General features: G+C 40.1%; 1 protein-coding gene across 1 annotated transcript in view; it reads right to left on the reverse strand.

Annotated features, from left to right (window-relative positions):
* Positions 1-22,954, reverse strand: part of NEK11 (NIMA related kinase 11) — a gene marked incomplete at its 5' end in the record, with an annotated part of 156,372 nt that overhangs the window by 103,255 nt on the left and 30,163 nt on the right. Inside the window, 3 exons of the mRNA XM_081106198.1 lie at positions 4,269-4,395; positions 5,368-5,432; positions 12,250-12,368. Of these exons, the coding sequence (XP_080962324.1) occupies positions 4,269-4,395; positions 5,368-5,432; positions 12,250-12,368 (311 nt within the window). The remainder of the gene's footprint in view (positions 1-4,268; positions 4,396-5,367; positions 5,433-12,249; positions 12,369-22,954) is intronic.

The following is a 22,954-nucleotide window of genomic DNA, read 5'->3' on the forward strand; positions in this document are numbered from 1 at the left end:
AAAGAGGAAGGGAGAGGGATAGAGAGTTAGAAACATCGATGAGAGAGAAACATCCATCAGCTGCCTCCTGCACACCCCCTACTGGGGATGTGCCCGCAACCCAGGTACATGCCCTTGACCGGAATCGAACCTGGGACCCTTGAGTCCACAGGCCAAAGCTCTATCCATTGAGCCAAACTGGTCAGGGCTGTTTCAGGACTTTTTTTAAAATTAACCAGGCCAGACTGATATCATCTGCAGTTTGTATTAATCATTTCATGCCAGTCACTCAAAAAATATGTTAATGCCCAGATCTACTGCATCTGACTGAAATGTTTTCCTACATCAGCTTCTGTTGAGTGAAAATAATGACACCAGTGCTCACTCCTCAGGGGTGACAGGTGAGAGAAACAGGCTCTTTTGCTCCAGAGTTTCCTTCACCAGGAGGCAGATGAAAGGGCTGTTGGCAGCCAGATACTTGCTGGCCCCACATTAGCTATCAGAACTGCTGCCAACCTGACCTGTACTTCTCCCTTTCCTAAATCCTTCACCAGAAAATAGGCTTGTTCTCTGGAGATCTTGGCGCATGTGGAAAGCTGGTGGCAGGAGAGGGAAGCTGGAAAGACATGAGGATTACTTTCCATGCCAACGATTTGGGGCTTGACTATCTCTAGGTAATGGCATACCCTTGGAGGATTTTAAGCTGAAAAGTCAAGTGATTAGTTCCTTAGTTTAGAAATTCTGCTCTGGTTGTATCGTAGGTGATGAACTGAATGTAGGAAGCTAGAGAAAGTAGAACGACATTAAAGAACTCGAGGAGAGACATAGTAAGGGCACAGACCGAGGCGATGGAAGTGGAAGTTGAGAAGATTGGTTGAACACATTTCTAGGCAGTAGTATCAATAACACAGTTACTAAGTGAATTTAAGAGGCGAGAGGGAGAAGGGGAGTCTTGATTTATTCTCGGTCTTCTAGCATGGATGGTACAGTAGAAAAGGGAAGGCAACAGTCTTGTCTCTTCCCTATCCTCTTTTCCCTGTCCACTCGAAATACTCTTCTGCAAGGATACTTTCTTAGTCCTGGTAGGCCAGGAAGCTGCTGATTCCTCTCTATTTTCTTCTACCTGTAGCTAAGCTTTGTCTGACATTTATACCCAAGATCACCAAAGCCTGGCTACAATGTTAGGTGTGAACTATACTCCTCCAGGGTCCCCTACCCAGCCAACCCCCATACCAGATCTCTGAACAAAACCAGGAGACCTTCACAGTACACCCCTACTATTCCAACTACTATTCCCTCCACTTGAAACACTCAAAGAATACAGGGCCACAAGATCAAAGAGCCATCTGGTTGACCTCTCACTACAAGACAGATAAGACCAACAGTGAAATGTTCTGTTTAATTATAGTACCATTCTCACAACGGTATTTTCCTTTATTTGTTTCTCTACCAAAATAATAAATTCTAACTATTAATAGTTTAAGTCAATTTAAAGGGCTGGCCTAGGAACATAACTCATATACTGTATTTTTCTTATGGGAGAAAAAAAGTGTTCAGCAATTGTTTCTACAAATTAGCCATGTTCCAAGTATTGTCCTCAGAGAACCTAATTATCCTAACTTTCTAAATAATTGTTTATAAACTTTTGGAACCTAACCCACTTTTAATAGAGAGACTTCCTGCACTTGATTGCTATAAATAAATCAATCCCGAAAGGCTTAACAGATTGCAAAGAGAGGATGAGTTTACATATGGGCAAACATTAACAGATGAAAATATAATTAGCACTATACCAATATTCTTTTAGCATTATAAATATAATATGTATAGCTATTCGTGCTAGAGCAAAACACCTGTCAATTATTCACAAGTTTTTCCAGTCCTAAGGAAATATTCCACAGTAAACAGCTGCTACATACTGAGATTCAGAGAAAATTTTTCAGCCGCATCCAATCTAATTTTTCTAAGTGTCTCCCAAATATTATTCATCACACTTATGTATCTGCCACTATAATTAACAGTTCTCTGTTATTCTTTCCACTTTGGGTTTGGCAGTAGAAATTTCATTACTAGATAAGCTTGTTTTAATTCAGATAAAACCAAGGTAACTTCTAAATTCATAAGAAGGTGGTTATTCAGACTCAGGATGGTGATAAATCCTTAGCTTGTATTTGCTGAATATTTAATAATCTCCATAAGGAGAGCTAACCTTGCAAAAGATATATTAAAATTCTCCTGCATTTTCATATTTGGGAGGTTTTAGTTTTTTAAGTTTTGCCTTAGTCAGGTATCATTTTTGTAAACCGAAAACATTAGAGCAATACTATCTGATATTCCTAATTCTTTACACAATACTAAGAGAAGTTTTGTTTTGTTTTTTTTTTTAAAAAATGGCACACAACTGGGACAAAAAGACTCTATGCTATACCCTTCTCTATGTGTGTTCTGGTGCCCAAGTTTCCTTACCCGACTTGGCAAGCAGTTGTAGATACATGTCAAAATGAGCCTGCTTTCTTGCTAAATGGAATTCCAAAAGCTTAAATGATGGGCTTCATAAATTAATTTACTCTTAATTCAAATGACATCATGTAACATCTTCCTGAGATACCATGAAATCTTTTTTTAATTCTTTATTGTTGAAAGTATTACATGTGTCCCTTTTCCGCCCATTGTCCCCAACCTTCCACCCCCCCCCCACCACCACCACAGACACACACACACAGTCTGTGTCCATTGGTTATGCTTATATGCATACAAGTTCTTTGGTTGATCTCTTACTCCCCACCACACCCCCCCTAACCCCCCACCCCTCTCTGCCTTCCCTCTGAGGTTTGATGGTCTGTTCCGTGATTCTGTGTCTCTGGATCTATTTTTGTTCATCAGTTTATGTTGTAATCTTAAATCATGATGAAATGATATATTTGAATCTATTTTTAAATAGTCATCATCATCATAATAAAAACAATTAAGTGTGAAGAGAACTATAGGTATGTAACTCAAATTCAATCCAAAGCCCAAGACTAGTTTCCTCAATCTGGATAAATGTACTCCAACAAGAGCAAGAAGTCTTCCCTTGAGGGTCAGGAATCCTATTACTTTTGATTTTATACCCCAAGGCCTTTACACAGTCACTGGCAAATAGTAGATGATCAATAAAGCAAAATTTAAAGAAACTCATTTCTCTGAATAGACCTTTGTGTTTTTTGTCAATTTTGTTGTTGTTTTTGAAGGGCTGGGAGAAGGGTGTGATAGAGGCAAGAAGGGAGGTGGATTGGAAAAGACCACCACAGCAGAAACAAGCTAACAGTGAAAAACCCACTGAAAAACCTAGGAATGAATCACAAGAGTGCACTGAAGAGACAGGATGGATGGGGATCTGCCATAGCCAGACCTCATCATGACAGTATTCTCCCCCATCTGTGCTTTCCTTTACCTAACCAGAGAAGAGGCAACTTGCTATTTTAGCCTCTTTAGAAAAATGAAGTGGGCACAATCTTTCACGTGGCTCATCTCTGAAAGCTCAGACTATTTAAATTGATTTGCATATAATAACTATTTACTTAATTAACAAGCTCTCACCCAGTTTGTCCTTTTAACCGTTAACAAGTCAAGAATTATGTAAGATTCCTTTTCAAAGGAAAATAAATTTTCCCAAATAGGACCTATTGCTAACAACAAACATGATTTTCCACATGGTTTCTGCACTGAAATTTAAATTGGTTCCATGATTGGGAAGGAGAAATTTTTGGGGTACGAAAGCTCAGAGAAATGGAGAAATCTAAGATGCATCTATCACTGAAAACACAGAATTTTTAAATTTAAGTTTATCCTTAAGACTAACATCTTTAGTAAAAATTTTAAAAGTAACAAGAAGAAAAAAATAAAGCAAAGCTGTACATTCCCCACAGAGGTGGAAGTTAACCTTAAAATAAAATAAAGCACAGTGTTTAGGATTACAAATGCTTTATTTAATAGGCCAGCAGAAACCTATCAAAATGTATTGCTTACTATTCATTAAGAACTTTCCCTGTGGTTCAAGAAGAAAAAAGCCAAACCAGCCAATTAATCTATGAATAAAAATACTTTAAAATCAACTTAATGGAATATATCAAGTTCCAAATTCAAAAGACCTTTTACTCTGGTCACAAAATGATTCAGGTATTCAAGGGATAAAGTGAAAGGATGTAGTAAGTAAATGATCCTAAAACCAAAACGCATCCTTCTCTCAGGACAGCAGATAAACAAGTCGTTTGGACCTGCCCACTGCCCACGGCCCACTGCCCACTCACCAGATGTCTGACTTGGTGTCGTAGCCTTGGTGTTTCAGAGCCTCTGGACTCATATAATGGGGCGTTCCAGTTAGAGTGGTGGCTAAATCATAGGATCCCATCAGGAGTCGAGAAACTCCAAAATCCCCTTGAAATAATAACAATTAATCTTTATGAATATTTTAAAACAATGAAAATCAGCCCTGGAAATTAACAACAGAGTATCTAATTTGACAATTTTAATATGCAATGATTCATACCATTTTAAAGGAAAGAAAAGGAATATGATATATTTTAAATTATACAATGCTGGTGAACAGCTTTACAAATAAGTCCTATAGGAGAAAGATGATTTTGAGCCAGTAAAGTAAATTATGTAAACCAAATTTTTTGGGGGGGGAATTGTGGAGAGCCAGCAACTTTAAATAAAAAGCTATTTCAAGTCTGAATAACAACAAACAGAATGATTTTGAAAGAGCTGAATATAATGACTTGCAATTTCATCTGCGGGTGGTGGGGAGAGTTTGTTCTTCATTTGCAATAAAGAAAATTTTTAAATAAAATACTTGAGACTTTTCAAGAACATGACTATAAAATTTGAATCCATCAGCTTCTCTATATTTGCCTAATAGCTACATGCTTTTATACCTTTCCTCTATAAGAACATCTTGCAGATTAAACAATCCAGTAGCAGTTATGAGTGGAGGTATAGTTCTGAAGGAGAACTAAAGTTAACAAAGCCATTATATCAACATTTTAATTCTGTGTGACAACTGTTAATTGCTTTGTGATAAAATAAAGAGGGAAAACCTGTAGTAATTAATCAAACTAGTAAAACAAGTTGAACCACTTGCAAAGCCTCTGGTATGTAGCAGGAACTCAAAAAATACTAGCTGAATCTACAAAGTATGTAGCAAATGTCTTATACTTTAATTTATAATCAGAAACAAAATAATTGGGTTTAATTGGCCCCAACCAAATAAAAACAAAAATTTGAGAATTTTAAATAAACCAACATTTTCTCTGATACTCCTAGGTACTATATACAATTTGATATGTTGATAGCATCTAAATAGAATACTTCCCATGTTTCCAGAATACATACTTTTAAAAATCTTACCAATTTTAAGTAGATTATTTTTCAGAAATATATTTTTTGATTTTAAGTCTCGATGAAGTATCCTCCTAGAAAAGGTTAAAAAGGATATACATTATGCTGAGCGAAATAAGCCAGTCAGAGAAAGTTAAATATCACATGATCTCACTCATTTGTGGAATTATAATGAACAACATAAACTAATGAACAAAAACAGATTCAGAGACAGAGAAGCATCGATCAGACCATCAAACCTCAGAGGGAAGGTAGGGGAGGGTGGGGGTAAGGGGGAGAGATCAACCAAAGGACTTGTATGCATGCATATAGGCCTAACCAATGAACACAGACACCAGGGGGGTGAGGGCATGAGTGGGGGGGGGGGGAGGGAGGCAACAGGGGGGGGGATAAGGACACACATGTAATAACTTAATCAATAAAGAATAAAAAGGATATACAATTTCATGCAAAATGTAAAATTTTAAAATCTTACTACACATAATATATCTGGGTGGCCCTGGCAGGCTAGCTCAGTTGGTTAGAGCATCGTCCCAATATACCAAGGTTGCAGGTTCAATTCAGGATGAAGGCACATATAAGAATCAATGAATGAATGCATAAATAAGTAGAACAACAAATGAATCTCTCTCTTTCTCAACCTCTCTCTCTCTCTCTCTCTCTCTCTCTCTCTCTCTCTCTCTCTCTCTCTCTCTCATCAATAAATAAAAAATTAAAAATATATATGGGTGGCCAAAACCAGTTTGGCTCAGTGGATAGAGCGTCGGCCTGCGGACTGAAAGGTCCCAGGTTCGATTCCGGTCAAGGGCATGTACCTGGGTTGCGGGCATATCCCCAGTAGGAGATGTGCAGGAGGCAGCTGATCGATGTTTCTCTCTCATCAATGTTTCTAACTCTCTATCTCTCTCCCTTCCTCTCTGTAAAAAAATCAATAAAATATGTTTAAAATATATATATATGTATGTGAAGTAATTCACACATATACATTCCCAAAGATATATATTTAAATGTTTAAAAGCAACAAAGCCACAACAATTTCTTATTTCCCTAAGGAAATAGAGTTTTTAAAAAACGGGTTTCAAGTCAGGAGAACGTGTAATTGGGGAAAAAATGAGATGGTTTCAACTACTTCAACAGGCCAGATGCTACTATGATTTGGTAGCATGATCTACATAGTATTATATCCAGTAATCATATATTCAGTTTTAGACTAATTATCACAAAGCTTTATAGGCTGTTATATATAATCTATTTTTTAAGCTGCTTCTGTTACTTGCAATTAAAAGCATCTTAAATTGATTCACTTGGTCCCTGCAGCTGTTGATTCTAGATCTAAGGAGAGGGTACTGGGCTCTTACAGCTACAAGTACCCAAGGAGTCAAACAGTCTAAGGGTTTAGATTTTGGAATAGTGATATAGGGAGCCTACCCGGAACCCAGCTACTATACAATGGGAATAAGTAATACATGCAAGAGAAACTTACTGAAGACTCCTAGGCCAGACAATAGAAGATGAGTTACAGATAATAATACATTAACAGCCCTCATGTGTGTGTGAATATATTATTCAGTACTAGATGTTTTAAGAAAAAGGCAAACAATATGTTAGGAAGCAGTTATGAGAATTGGCTGGTGCCATGGTGATAGAATAAAAAATTCTATGCAACAGACCAGCTATCAAAATATTTTGGTGAATTTTTTTAAAGTCTCTTTTATTGACTTTGTGGTTACAGAAAGCAAAAATAGTTCCAGCAAGGAAGTCTTATCATCTACGTGGCTAATATCCTTTCCTTTGAAGCATATAAAAATCAAATCTAAGAAATAACAAGGCGACAAGTAATATAGGCAACTTAGAGAACATCTACCTTCTAGAAAGTTCAAAGTAGCTCTCTATCCATTATCGCCGATGTCCCACGCCATTTCTATGGAAGTGGTGGGTCCCTCTCATGATGCCCAGGAGAATGAAGTGTGGCCTGGTTAAGGTCAGAAGGAACCTGTGTTCAGACACATGGTAGAGCTCCTGCTTCCGTCTCCTCTACCAGGCCATTTTCTACACCCTCTCGCCTTCAGAACCACAGCAGAGTAAAGAACAGTCTGTGGAGATAGAGCAGGTGTTTCTCGGGCCCCAACCCGAGGTAGGGCTGTGGAGAAGGTATGAACAATGTACCCTTCATCTCTCCTGAAGCCCTTAACAGTTTTTGACACATCGCTCCCTTCTCTAAAAGTCTGTCCTTTAGGTTGTGGAGTCTCAGGGTGGATCTCAAACTCTCCTTGTCAAAGATCCTGGGTGATGCCTGGCTCGGGCAGCTGCCTGGCTTGTCTCTGCCACTTGGCCTTCGTCCTAGATTCTGAGGCACCTGTCTGGCTTCCTCATTGTTGCTGTGGCTCCCATGACCAGGAGGAGCCCTCTGTGTTGTAAGTCAGGGGTAGAGTCGGGTCCTCCTCCAACGTAGCTATTGCCAACACAGCAAGAGTTGCCTATACCTGGCACTGGGGTGGAGTCTCTTAGAAAAAAGTGCCCTGAGAACATCCTCAAGAAATGGATACCAGGCAAAAGCAGGAATCTCCAGTAACACGACACCACAACTTCCTTAGCTTTTCCATCTTCAAATCTAAGGTAGCAGACCTCCACCTTCTGACATATTTCCTGACATGGATTCACAAGTAGGTCTTTTCCCTGGGAGTCTCACTACATTAAAAATAAACTCCTCATGCCACCTTTCTGGGAATATTTAGCCATTCCAACACAGAACTGGCTGGGAGATGTGTGGGATGCTAGTCACCTCCGGAAAGGTGTCTTGGTCCTGGTTTCTGCTCCCCTGTGAAAGCACCCAGATCAGGAAGCCTCAATGTCACCAGAAAATGGGCTTTCTGCATAGAGGCTGTTTTGTCCATTTTTTTTTTTTAAATCTAGGCTAACTGAACTTCAACAGAAATTATTTGGGGGGGGGGCATTGTTTGTTTGCTTTGTTTTGTGGTTTCTGTGTTAGCACTGGGGGCAAAAAAAGAAAAAAGATGAACAAGACATTGTCTCTGTCCCCAGGTAGTTCCCTTTCGCCCAATTCTGCTGTGGCATCCAGAAAAGATGATGTTTCAGATTAGACAACTGATTGGACCAAAGAGGAGAAAGGCTATTATAGGACTGCACTTTCAGAGAGAAGAGGGTTCTAGTTTTATCCAAGGTTCCAAAGTCCCTCAAATGCTGGACCAGCCCAGGAATCCTGGGGGAGTCAGTAATGAGCCTCAGAACATAAACACCTTTAAGGAAACTTAGAGCTGTCTGTGCACCAGAGGTTCAAGCCCACGGGGAGGAAGGAGTTTGTGTTACATTCTTCAAGATAGCTTTTAATGAACTGTGAATATTCACAGTTTCAACATTATTAGTTATGAGTGTATGGATTTAGAATATTATTAATGTATAAATAAATCAAATTATAATAAGTACAAGAATTCTCCAAAGGAGTCAGAAAAAATATCTTCATTTCTTCTGTACCATCATTCTTAGTTTTTCTAGGGTCTTCTTCATCTCCTCTGCTGCTACAGAGGGCCTCCTCTGTATTAGGGGTCTCCAAAAAAACAGACCTATAAGAGATAGATAGAGCTACAGCTAGAGATAGAGAGATAGACAGAGAAAGAGATAGAGACAGATTTATCATGAGGAACTGGCTCACACAATTATGGAGGCTGAGAAGGTCCGAGATCGGCAAGCTGGAGACCCAAGAAAGTGGGTGGTGTAATTCAGCCTGAGTCTACAGGCCTGAGAATAAGGGGAGTTTCTGGTCTGCAAACGGAGTCATATGTTTACACTATTTTGCATCTGCTGCTTTCACCCAACATCATGTCTCTCAGATTTATATCAATTGTGTATTCTGTTTTTCTTGTTTTTGTTTTTTTTTTAGAATTACATCAACTTTTAAAAGTAATTTTTTTATTTGTTGATTTTAGAGAGAGAGAAAAGGAGAGAGAGGGAGAGGGAGAGAGCGCGCGCACTGATTCGTTGGTCTACTTATTTATGCATTCATTGGTTGATTATTATAGGTGTCTTGACCAGAGATCAAACCTGCAACCTTGGCATATTGGGACAACACTCTAACCAACTAAGCTACCCAGCCAGGGCTGTGTATTCTGTTTTTATTCCACAGTAAAATTCCATTGTTTGAAAATACCAAAAGTTATTTAACCATTTGCTGTAAATGACATTTCTTAGTGTTTGGGCTATTAAAACTAAGCTTTCTATGCACATTTTTGTACATGTCTTTTGTTGGACACAGGTACTCATTTTCTTTCTGAGGAACAGAATTACTGGGTCACAAGGTATTTGAATGTTTAGCTTTGGAGTTATTATTAAACATTTTTCCAAAGTGTTTATACCCTAGCAGCAATGTAAGAGAGTTCCAGTAGCTCCAAATCCTTGCCAACACTTGTTATTGTCAAGAGTTGTTGTTGTTGTTTTAGCCCTTCTGGTGGCTATGCCCTTATTTCTACACTGAATTACAACCACAAACAACAACATTACATGGGGCTTAACAGTTTGAAAACTTTTAAATGTATAGTATCTCAATGCATATTCCCTATTATCCCTATTTCATAGTTGAGGAAACAAAGGTTCAGAGAGGTTAAGTAGCTTACCCAGGACCATAACATACATGGTAGAGATTCTCAATCCTGTATATGCACAATGACACACAGTTTAGAGTTATTTGGGTCCATGTTTTATCTCTGCTAGTTTACTAACAGCAATCTGAAGTTAGGCCTTATTTTTAATGTATCATTATTTAATAAATAAAAATTGAAAATTTCTTATTTATATATAAAAACTTTACAATTGGTTATAATAATATAATGAATAAGAAGCACCATCATTTGTAATCTGAATCAAAGGATGGTATTTCAGATTCATAAATATCCAAATATTTAAGCTTCATTTAATGACTTTCTTGGAATGTTGAAGGATTTGAAAAAAAATTAAATCCTCTCTCTTAAGGATTATTTTAAACTTCTTTATTTTAACTAGTACTAAGTAGAACCAAATATATCAAAATATTTGGGTTCCTAAATGAAGCAGACTTCAGGATTTTTTTGGGTTTTTTTGTTTTTGTTAATTCTCTCACGAGGATATTTTTTCCATTGATTTTTAGAGAGAGTTTTGGGGAGGGAGGAAGAGGAAGAGAGAGAGAGAGAGAGAGAGAGAGAGAGAGAGAGAGAGAGAAAGGAAGGAAAGAAGGAAGGAAGGAAGGTCAATGGGAAAGAGACACATTGACTGGTTACCTTCCAAATGTGCCCCAACCTGGGCCTGGGATTGAACCTGCAACCCAGGTACGTGCCCTTTACCAGGAATTGAATGCCTGGGCCACACCGGCCAGGGTACCAGATTTTAGTTTTATATTTTGCACACAAAATACCAAAGGTAGCATCTTTGTATGTGTTGTTTTCCTTAAGCATAAGCTAATAAATATGCCATAGAATAATAAAGAAAATAAATACTACAATATCAACTGTATGTATGTACATGAATGTCCTACATTAAGCAGCTTTGAGTAGTTTATTAAAAGACTAGAGGCCTGGTGCACGAAATTTGTGCACATGGCAGAGGGCCCTCAGCCTGGCCTGCACCCTCTCGCAATCCAGGACCCCTGGGGACCCCACAGGGATGGGGCCTAAACCGGCAGTCAGACATCCCTCTTGCAATCTGGGACTGCGGGCTCCTAACTGCTCACCTGCCTGCCTGATTGATCATCCCTAACCACTCGCCTGCCTGCCTGATCGCCCCTAACCGCCTCTGCCTTGGCCCCCACCACCCTGGCTTCATCAGGAAGGATGTCCAGAATGATGTCTGGAAGGTCATTTGGCTGTTCGGTCTAATTAGCATATTACGCTTTTATTATTATAGATTATTTTATATTCCTTTATACTTATCTCTTTGGATAGTTTTACATCAATCAAAAGATTGCAAGGGGCTGTCAATAAGTCGGTGGCTCTCTGTATCCTGGAGCATGTGTTTCAGAAGGGTCACGGCAAAGCACAGAATAGTCCAATTACCTTTTCTGAGATCAGAAACCACAGGCGACACATCTGAATGATCTGATATCCATGGGTAGGCAGACCTCGGTGTGCCCTGTAAATTTCTACTTTTGTTCAAGAAGAGTGTCACCACATGTTCTGCCCACTCCTAAGCTGAGAGCTAACAGAGACATCTCATTATACCTACTTTTATTTGTCTATGTATGTACATCTTTTCAAGTGTGTTCATACCACTGCATGGGTCTGTAAGACATTTTAACATCTACAGCTTCTTATTTAAAAGTTTTAAAAGACATTTTTGAAACAGAGATTGTAAATACAAATTATAGACAACTGAACTCATAAAACGTACCTTGACCTTCTTTTATCAGGTACGTCACATCAAACTGACTTTTGGTCTGAATACCAAACGATATCTTTTGCCTCAATTACTTAGTTTGACTTGAGAAGTAAACTCCACTAAATGTGCACAGACACATTCCAAGGCGACCATGCAATGCATTTATAGCATCCTAGGATATTTATAGCTTAAGCTGCTGCAGGTATAATAAATTCATAGCATGCTAGAGGTATCTGGAAATCACTTGTAATTCACAGGCTATGATCAGGTATCAGGAATGTGTTTAATATAATTTTGTCTTGTATTCAATGCCAACTTGATTTCTAGAACAACAACTAAGAAAATGCTTTTCAAGTAAATCTTCTAATATAATCATTCAACAGTTTTCTCAAGAAAAAGTATATTATAGATGTTGAACTATAGTCATTTACCTTTTGGTCTTGCTTTCTTTCAGTCCTACCCCCCAAAATTTCATTTCAAACAGACATGACTGTTTTAAAAAGCCCTGTCCCTCAGTAACAAAGAACATACCGTTCATGCATGTAGTCAACTCCCAGCAGCAGCTGGATAAACCATTCTATTACTTGACCGTCTGAGAAGGTTTTTCCAGCTTCTTTATATTCCTGAATTTTACAGTCCAGGTCTCGGCCCTGAAACCAAACAGCATAATTTATCATATTTTTTTCAGTTAATATTTTAAAATCAAACTCTCTCAAATATAGTTAATACACAGCAGTTGCTATTGTTATAAGAAAGTGAGGTCATACGGTAACTCTGTAACTATCACTGATGAAGGTTTGCTTCCTCCAGTCACCTCTGCACATTTCAGAGTGGAGCTCAGCTCTCGCCCTTGTCCATAGATACTGAATAAACTGTTTTCATTGCTTTAAGTAAATGTATGGCTTATCTTTGACATCACTCAAAGACAAAACCGTTCTAAAGGTTTTTTGTTTTTATTACATTACCTCAATATTACCTTAACATTTATTTTTAATGCATTTCATAACATTATATATGTACCCACATAAAACTAGGAATAACTTTACTTATACTTAGAATTTTACATAACTATAGAACCCTAACATGTATACAAATTAAAACTATAAAGACAGCAAAAATTCAAACTAACGATATTAATATAAAGCAATGCTGTTCTGGTGAAAGTAAATTGGTGCTTACATTGTGCTTATAGTGCTGGCTGCTGGAGTATAGGTTCTCTTCACTGCCCAGACTGACCTGTTCCTTGGAATAACTTAGCTCTCCTTTTCTCTATTTAACTAGAGCAAAACTCAGCAATCCAGCAACGTTGATTTATGTGGGGTCCAGACACACCATTTAGTCCAGGGGTCCTCAAACTATGGCCCGCGGGCCACATGCAAATACAAATATTGTATTTGTTCCTGTTTTGTTTTTTTACTTCAAAATAAGATATGTGCAGTGTGCATAGGAATTTGTTCATAGTTTTTTTTAAAACTATAGTCTGGCCCTCCAACGGTCTGAGGGACAGTGAACTGGCCCCCTGTTTAAAAAGTTTGAGGACCCCTGATTTAGTCAGTCTCTGTCCTACCACTCATAAAAGGATAATACCTGGTGCCCAAATGAATCGTGATCACAAATAACAAACCTCTAAAATTGGCCGGCGGAGAACGATGTAAGACCGTTCTGATTATGCTTATCTTAATGTATTTCACCCACCACAGAAATAAAAACACAAAATGTGTTTCTCTTAGAAAACCCCTATACCTGACCCCTTTTCCCTTAAAACACCAACATATTAGAGACAATTCAAGAACTGTTCCTCTTTTTTTTTATATATTTTGTATTGATTAAGATGTTACATATATGTACCCTCTACCCCCCCCCCTCCGCTCATGCCCTCACCCCCCCGTTGTCCGTGTCCATTGGTTAGGCCTATATGCTTGCATATAAGTCCTTTGGTTGATCTTTCCCCCTTGCCCCCACCCTCCCCTACCTTCCCTCCAAGGCCCGACAGTCCAATCAATGCCTCTCCGTCTCTGGATCAGTCCTTGTTCATCAGTTTATGTTGTTCATTATATTCCACAAATGAGTGAGATCCTGTGGTATTTATCCGCTCTCAGTTCCATCCATGCTGTGGCAAATGGTAAGAGTTCCTTTTTCTTCTTCCTCTTCTTAAAGAATACCTTTCAGCATTTCATATAATGCTGGTTTGGTGGTGATGAACTCCTTTAGCTTTTTCTTATCCGTGAAGCTCTTTATCTGACCTTCCATTCTGAACGATAGCTTTGCTGGATAAAGTAATCTTGGTTGCAGGTTCTTGCTATTCATCTATTTGAATATTTCTTGCCACTCTCTTCTGGCCTGTATGGTTTCTGTTGAGAAATCAGCTGACAGTCGAATGGGTACTCCCTTGTAGGTAACTGACTGTCTTTCTCTTGCTGCTTTTAAGATTCTCTCTTTATCTTTTGCTCTTGGCATTTTAATTATGATGTGTCTTGGTGTGGTCCTCTTTGGATTCCTTTTGTTTGGGGTTCTCTGCGCTTCCTGGACTTGTAAGTCCATTTCTTTCACCAGGTGGGGGAAGTTTTCTGTCATTATTTCTTCAAAAAGGTTTTCAATATCTTGCCCTCTCTCTCCTTCTGGTACCCCTATAATTCTGATGTTGGTACGCTTGAAGTTGTCCCAGAGGTTCCTTACACTATCTTCATATTTTTTGAATCTCTTTTCTTTTTTCTTTTTCGGTTGGGTATTTTTTGTTTCTTTGTATTTCAAATCTTTGACTTGATTCTTGGGATCCTCTTGTCTGCTGTTGGATCTCTGTAAAATATTCTTTATTTCAGTCAGTGTATGCTTAATTTCTAGTTGGTCCTTTTTCATGTCCTCCATGGTCTGACTATACTCCTTGAGGGATTCATTAAATTTATCGGCGGTTTCCATAAAATTCTTGAAAAACCTTATAAATGTGGCCTTAACTCTATATCCAGTCGTTTGCTTTCCTCCATTTCTGCCATTCATGACCTGTTTCTTTGTCTCCGCATTTTGGCTGCTTCCCTGTGTTGATAGAGTGGCCCTGCGTGCCAGGTGTCCTGTAGGGCCCAGTGGCTCAGCCTCCCCAGTTACCTGGGGTGGACGCTCTTGGTGCACTCTTGGTGCCTTGGTTGTTGTAGGATCACTGGGAGGAATTGACCTCCAGGCCAACCGGCTGTGGGAATCAGCCGTGTCTGAAGTGGGAGAATGGTCCCCCTCTGACCACTGGGCACAGTGGCTCCTGGATCTAAGGAGGTGCTAATTCAGCCTCTGCCTGAGGCCACACAGCAGGAGCCACGAAGAGGCTCAGCTGTGAAGCAATGCAAGCCACTGCGGGGCCCTGGGCCTTCTCTTGGAAGTTCCAGGTCTGCCTGGCTAGGCTGCAATTAGGTACATTCACATGCAAAAGGCTCTGCTGCAGCCTGGGTGGGGCGGGGTCTCAGGGAGTCAAAAGGGCAGAGAAAGAAGCTATGGCTGATTCTCCGCCTGGAGTCGCGCGTCTCAGTGTCCCGGTAACGGCTGCAAGCACCTCTGAGGGAAAGCCGCCCTCAAGTTCGCCCGTTGCCCGACAGTCCAGCTTCTCCCCGTATGAGTCCTGGGTCCCCAGAGACTTGCTGGAACCGGAGTTCAGAGCAGTCGGGAGCTTGTGATTCAAAAAGACAGCCGCGTCCTCATGTGCCACCCCCTTTCCGCGCTCGCGAGCCGCCGCCGTACCTCTGCACTTCACCTCCGCAGCTCCTCTGGCTCTCAGCGTGCCCCTCTTTTCTTCTAGTTGTAGAATTTACACTCAGCCAGCCTTCCTGTTGTTCTGGACGATGTTTGCTCCGTCCTTTGCGGTATTTTTCAATTGTTGTGTGAGGCGACAATTTCCCGGTGTTTATGCCGCCATCTTAGTTTCTCCCAAGAACTGTTCCTCTTAAGAAAAGGATGGGTTAAATGTGATTGTGTTTTGTCTTTGGGGGAGGTCAACAACACAGGCCCCATGAAGACGGGAGAGGTATATGTCACATCCATACGAGCATAAAGCCAAACATTAAGCTACACACAGACTATTCCTGACAGAGCTGTTAGGTGCAAAGGAAAAGCATTTATAGGCAATTAAACAATCAAGAGGAAATTACTTCCAATCAAACAACGTGAAGTCAACAGAACCAGTGATTTGCAATGTATTTTTTATATCCTTTCAGTGCAACATGCAAATGTTTGCCTAGCATATTCTCTCCTTTGCACGAGGCATGAAAAGTTGAAATGGCATATCAAACCTTCACCTTGCACCCTTGTGCAAATTCAGTTTCCTACTGAATTTTTCTGGGCAAGGTGATCAAAGCTTGCTGGAATTCACAAATACAGTGAATCGAATATTTGACTCCTTGTCAAAAAAACCATTGTTTCCTTCTCATTCTCCAAGCCTGTCTTTATATCGCCTCTTTTTTTAATCCTAGAGTTTATCAAAGTTAGATCACACAAGCTGTACTGTCATAATGTTTCATAAGTTGAATAAAACAATTTTGACAATAAATTATTATAACATCCCGTGAAACCCTTCAGAAGAAAGGCAAGATACAAATGTATATATTTTCCAATTGCAATTTTCCTTTTCTATCCCAGGGGATTCTAGCAAACCTTTCTCTCTCTCTCTCTCTCTCTCTCTCTCTCTCTCTCTCTCTCACACACACACACACACACACACACACACACACACACGCCTGGCCGGAGTGGCTGAGTGTCATCCTATGAACCAGAAGGTCCCTGTTCGATTCCAGGTCAGGGCACATGCCCAGGCGGTGGGCTTGATCCCCACTGTGGGGCATGCAGGAGGCAGCTGATCAATGATTCTCTCTCATCACTAACATTTCTATCGCTCTCTTCCTCTCCTTTCCTCTCTGAAAACAATAAAAATATATCTTTTTAAAAATAAAACAAAAAATCTCTTTTCAATATCCCATTTAGATTCTCTGAATATAATAAAACATCTCCAGTGGCAGAAAGATAATTATCTACATGGTGCTGTCTCCATCCTGAATAGCTTCAGATGAGGAGTGTCAGACAGGAAGAAAGGAAGGGAGGAAGGAAAGAAAGAAGGGAGGGAAGAAAGAAGAAATAAAAAGAAAAAGAAAAACTTGCCTTAAAGAAATATCAATGAAGCTTCCTGCTTCAACCTAATGTTTCCCACTGTAGGAAGGCCAGACATATAAGTACAGCCGTTCCTGTGACAATGGCCTTTGCATTGGCAGAGCACGTGTCCTGAGTGACATTTATTGTTAGTGTGACAATCACCTCCTATGCTCTCTCCTCAAGTTGTGAGTACAAGTTGCTTGTCTGCTTCCTGCATTGATATTAAATGTGTGTGTAATTTCCTGTGACTAAATATACATATACATATACATATACGTATACGTATATGTATATATACTATTAAAAAATAAAGCCTTTAATAGTAAGTCTCTAAGTGCAATGCTAATTCTTAGTATTAAGCAAGGGTTGTGTTCAAATGAGAAGAAAGCCAAAAGATCAAATCAATCAGAAAGCTGGGTCTTATCCTCCTCAGGCTACCCTACAATTTTCACTTTGCAAGTTTATCTCCAAGAAAAACTATTTGCTTTGTATTTACTATGTTCTTTAATACTCTGTAGATTATTTTCTTAGGATTTAATTAAGGTAATCAAGTCAATCACAGATTAAGACACAACAAATTATGTTTTTATATAACTAAGAAATATAATTTCTTGTGAAGCAGTCTGATTTCAACTCAGCAATATGAAAAGCACTAATTACTTTCTTTCTCTGAGCCATCTTCCAAGTGAAAATCAAATGTTTTTGATAAAATGTCACACCTCAGTTTGAGAAACTTATTATAATATCTGCACATTATGTTTCCTTAATTTGCCTTTGAAAAATAGTTAATCCTTTTATCACTCTAAAAACTTTAATGAAAAGAATATTGACTTTAATTTGATAATGTTGCCCTGAGATAATATTACTGAGAAAAAAAATACTTTCTTCACTAATATTACCCTTGAAAGTTGCAATGAAAGCCTGATGTTAACTTTTAAGGTTCTGAAAATCTGTAAATCAAAATGTTGCATTTGATGGATTAATGGTATCTCCTCCCTATCCCCCTCCCAGTTAGGCAACATCAGATTGACTCTGAAATGCCCGGACCTTGAAGACATGAAAAACGATTCAAATACAGTCTCTAAACTCCATCTCTGATCGCCATTAAAAATGTCTAAATCCTCAAAGGATTTGATTTAAAAAAATTAATTTTAAGTCACCAACAGAAGTACTTTCAACCAGTTTAAAAGGCCAACGTAGAGCCTTCTCAGAAGCTTGAATACAACGAAACTGCAATGTTCAGAGCAAATACAAAGGACAAAGTAATCTCATGTTTTCAGAAGGAGCTTGAAAAATTATTCTTCGTTTTAAAATGAAAAAGCTGCCCCTTATTAATTCACTTAATTGACATCTTAAAATGGCCCCTCCCACTGTACATCTCCTTTAAATTAGCTCCGAATTCATCCTTTCAAGGGACTTCAAAATTTAGCACGCATAAGAATCATCCAAGTGGCTTATTTAAAATGCATATCTGTAGGCCACACCAACAGGGACTCTAATAAGTAAATCCAAAGAGGAGCAAGGAATATGTACTTTTTTTAGCAAGCATCCTAAGTTACTCTGGAACAGGTGGTCCATGGACCAACCACACTTAAAGAAAACACTGCTAGATAATAATACAGATATGCCACATACTTAATGTTTTATCCAAATTATTGAATAAAATGGTTTAATTTGAAAAATTCCAAAGGTAAAAAAGTGTACTTGGGAAAGTCATGATTGAATAAGAATCATTTTATAACGACACTTTTAAAAAGCCTGTGGCGTTACATTTAGGAAAACACCAATAAATGGAGGTAGAGCGGGCAGGGAAAGAAGGTCCTCTGCCATTATATTGTAGAACCAGAAAACATTTCCTTAGAAGTTTGGAAGTTCACTGCAACTGAGTGCATGCTAAGTGGGGGAAACATCAAGCCATATAATGCGCTTAAAAAACAGGGTCAGAAAATCCAGATCCTAAATAGTTACTAACAAATGACAAGCGGTACCATAATGTTTATGTCTGCTAATATAAATGAGCATTCCTAGGTTTAGTTGCTAATGTTTTTACTGAACTTATTGGGTTGCATTGCTTAATAAAATGATATAGGTTTCAAGTACACAATTCTACAATACATCATCTGTATATGTGTTATGTGTTTACCACCCCAAGCTCAGATTTTTTTCAAGTTATTTTACAGTAAGTGTTCTTCCTGCTGAGGCAAATGTACATGAACAAGAATAAAATGGTAAAACTCACTTTTACCTTAAGCAGTGGTATGGAATAATACTTTCATCTATAAATCACTGGTCTTTTTAAAAGTAAACTGTTTGAAGTGGGTTATTCTGATTCTATTTTTGAATACTTATCTACACTAATAAAAGAGAAAAATGGTAATTGGCGTACGACGATACCCTTTTCATTGGCTAATCAGGGCTATATGCAAATTAACTGCCAACTATGATAGGCAGTTAACTGCCAACTAAGATTGGCAGTTAACTGCCAACAAGATGGCGGCTAATTTGCATATGTAGGCACAATGCAGGGAGGCGAAAGGGAAAGCAGGAAGAAGCCCCCTGCCACTGACAGTGATCGGAAACCCAGGGGGGAGCTAAGAGCTGGGGGGCAGCCATGATCGGAGAATCAGGCGCCTTTGCCGCCCTGGCCAGTGATAGCAGGAAGTAGGGGTGGAGCCAGCGATGGGAGCTGGGCACGGTCGAAGCTGGCAGTCCCAGGAGCTAGGGGTCCCTTACCTGGGCCTAAAGCGAAGCCCACGATCGCGGCGCCCCCCGCTGCCACTGCAGGTCCCCGCTGCCCGGGCCGGACGCCTAGGCCAGAGGCGTTAGGCCTGGGCAGGGGCGGAGCCTGCAACCGCGGGGAGCTGGGGGTCCCCTGCCCAGGCCTGACACCTCTGCCGGAGGCCTCAGGCCTGGTCAAGGGGCCGATTCGGTGATTGGTGATCGGAGGGTGATGAGGGTCAACTCCTCTGGCCGAGGCATCAGGCCTGGGTGGGGGGCGGAGCCAGGGATTGGGGGGATATGATGGTCCCCTTGCCCAGGCCTGAAGCCTGGGTCAGAGGCGTCAGGCTTGGGCGGGGGGTGGAGCAAGCGATCAGAGGGAGATGGGGGTCCTCTGCCCAGGCATGATTCCTGGGCCAGAGGCCTCAGGCCTGGGTTAGGGGCAGAACCAGTGATGGGGGGAAATGAGGGTCCCCCCATTTCTGACAGAGGCATCAGGCCTGGGCAAGGGGCCGATCCTGCGATTGGAGGGTGATGGGGGTCAACGCCTGAGGGCTCCCAGTATATGAGAGGGGGCAGGCTGGGCTGAGGGACACTCCCCCCCCCCCCCAATGCACGAATTTCGTGCACCGGGCCCCTAGTATTTATATAAAGTCATATGCCAACTAAAGCCATACCCCAAATGCCTAAGTGCTACTGGGTTTTTGAATTGCTTTATATTAGTGCATTACTTCCTTTCTTTTAAATGAAACTTGTTTGCTTTTCAATTTTTTTCATTAACAATTTTAAGTAAAAATCAGTGGCCTTATTTTTTTAACTTTTTTTGATAAAAGGTTAAAATATTTCATAGTTTAAGCAAAGAAAATAAATGGAACAAATAAAATGACTAACTTTGGCACTTACAAAAATCACAAACAGATTGGTTTATGTGTATAAAAATGTGACACACATTATTTACAGTCTTCCCTACTGAATAAACTTTAGACCATAATAGAATTGACATGGAGCAAATTCAAGGAGGCCTACCCACTCTGGGATGGAGCTGCCAGGGAAAACCAGAGGGCTGATGGGCCACACCTCTCTGAAGGTAATGGTTAGGTTCCTCAATCAGCAGCAATTCCAGCAAAGCCAACCACTGAAGACAGCCTCATGTGTGACGGCTACCGCTCACAGCAGGAAGGATGGTGTTTGTGTCCCCCAAAATATATATGTTGAGCCCCTAACCTTTGTGTGATAATATTAGGATGTGGGACCTTTGGGAGGTGATTAGATCGTGAGAGTGGAGCCCTTATGAATGGAATTGTGTCTTTATAAAAGCAAGCCTACAGAGCTCCCTCACCCCTTCCACCATGTGAGGACACAGCAAGATGACCGTCTATAGACCAGGAATCGGACCTTCACCAGACCCTGAATCTGGATCCAGCAACTTGATCTCAGACTTCCAGCCTCCAGAAATGTGAGACACAGATTTCTGTTGTTTATAAGCCACCAAATCTATTGTATTTTGCTATAGATGCTTGAACAGACTAAGACAGATGGCCACTAAAACACATCACAGTGATAAATATCAAGCATGGCTCTCATCCATAAACAACCAATTCTGGGTGCCGGAGGCCCCAGACAGAGTTTCAGGACTATAACAATGGCTTTGAAAGATAGAAAAAGGTTTGTCTCCAATTGTAGACCCAGAACACATCAAGTATGATGTTGTACGAACACGCTGAGAGCTAATTAGCCTGGTGGCTACATGTTACTGCCAAGTTCACTTGCAAGAGTCTACTGACACCCACTAGAGTTTCGAGATTGTAAAACTCAACCCACTTACTTGGTGTATTTAAACAGCTTTACATAAACAAGAAGCATACGAGAAATTTCAAACGTTCTTTTTTACAATACAAACAGATCCTTGGCAAGTACTTGCCTAAAAGTTGCCATCAGACCCATTAGTGTTAAAAAATTTGCCTGCTTCCCTCCTTCTGGCATGAATCCCTACAGTAAAGGCTGCAAATAAAAAACTCAAAGAGGTAAAAATTACCTCTGGGAAAGGGGAGAAGGGAATAGCAATGAAATAAGGAACTAACAACTTCCATTACTGATGGTTTACTAGGTGCAAAGCACTGATGGCCACTCTTTCAACATCCATTATTTCAAATTGCTATAAAAACCTAACAGAATATGTGTTGTTACATTAGCTTGAGGTCAGGAAAATGTCAAGAGTGAAATAACTTGCTCAAGGACATGGACCAAGATTTGAACAGAAGTCAGTGTGATGCTACTAGTCTCCTGCTGAGAGAAAATAATAATGTCATCATGTTAAAATGTGTGATATACAGGTTTACTTTTTAAAATATATTTTTATTGTTTTCAGAGAAGAAGGGAGAGGGAGAGAGAGATAGAAACATCAATGATGAAAGAGAATCATTGATCGGCTGCCTCCTGCACACCCCCAGTGGGGATAGAGCCTGCAACCCAGGCATGTGCCCTTGACAGGAATTGAACCTGGGACCCTTCAGTCTGCAGGCTGATGCTCTATCCACTGAGCCAAACCATCTACAGCATACACAGGTTTCTGTGTTTATATATATCATGTAAACAAAAATAAAGATACAGAATATAAATGAGAATAAGCCAAGGGACAGCTTTTGTGTACAGTGTGTACGTGTGCACTGTGAGATGGTTACCTCAGTCAAGTTAACTGACACATTCAATACCACATATAGTTACTTTTTTCTGAGGTGAGAGTACTTGAGATCTGCTCTTGTAGCAAATTTCAGGTGTACAGTGTAATGTGATTAACTATGGCCACTGCATTAGATCCCCAGACCTTGTTCATCTTATAACTGAAAGTTTCAGGCTTCATTAGAGTGGCTGGGTTGAAATTTGTGTTTAGTTTAGGGCAGTGGTCGGCAAACTGCGGTTCACAAGCCACATGCGGCTCTTTGGCCCTTTAAGTGTGGCCACGAAGTTTCAATCACACTGTCTGTGTGCGCCTGCACGTGGTATTTTGTGGAAGAGCCACACTCAAGGGGCCGCAGTTTGCCGACCACTGGTTTAGGGCCTCCTTTTGAAACACGTTTGGTTAACACTGTTGATGTGAATAATAAAACGATCTATCTCAACTCACTCATGTCCATGTAAAAGTAAATAATTGCATGCTTGAGAAGATAGGAATAATGGACTATTCAGTTGACTCTATCTAAGTATTAAGAAGGGAATTAAAGTAACCTAAGTAAAAATTTTTAAAAAGGGGTAGCTGCCTGGCTGGCGTGGCTTAGTGGTTGAGTGTCGACCTATGAACCAGGAGGTCACGGTTCAATTCCTGATTGGGGCACATTCCCAGGTTGTGGGCTTGATCTCCAGTAGGGGGTGTGCAGGAGGCAACTGATAAATGATTCTC

The sequence above is a fragment of the Myotis nattereri genome (genome assembly GCF_964212035.1).
Source record: "Myotis nattereri genome assembly, chromosome: 14".
NCBI lineage: Eukaryota > Metazoa > Chordata > Mammalia > Chiroptera > Vespertilionidae > Myotis > Myotis nattereri.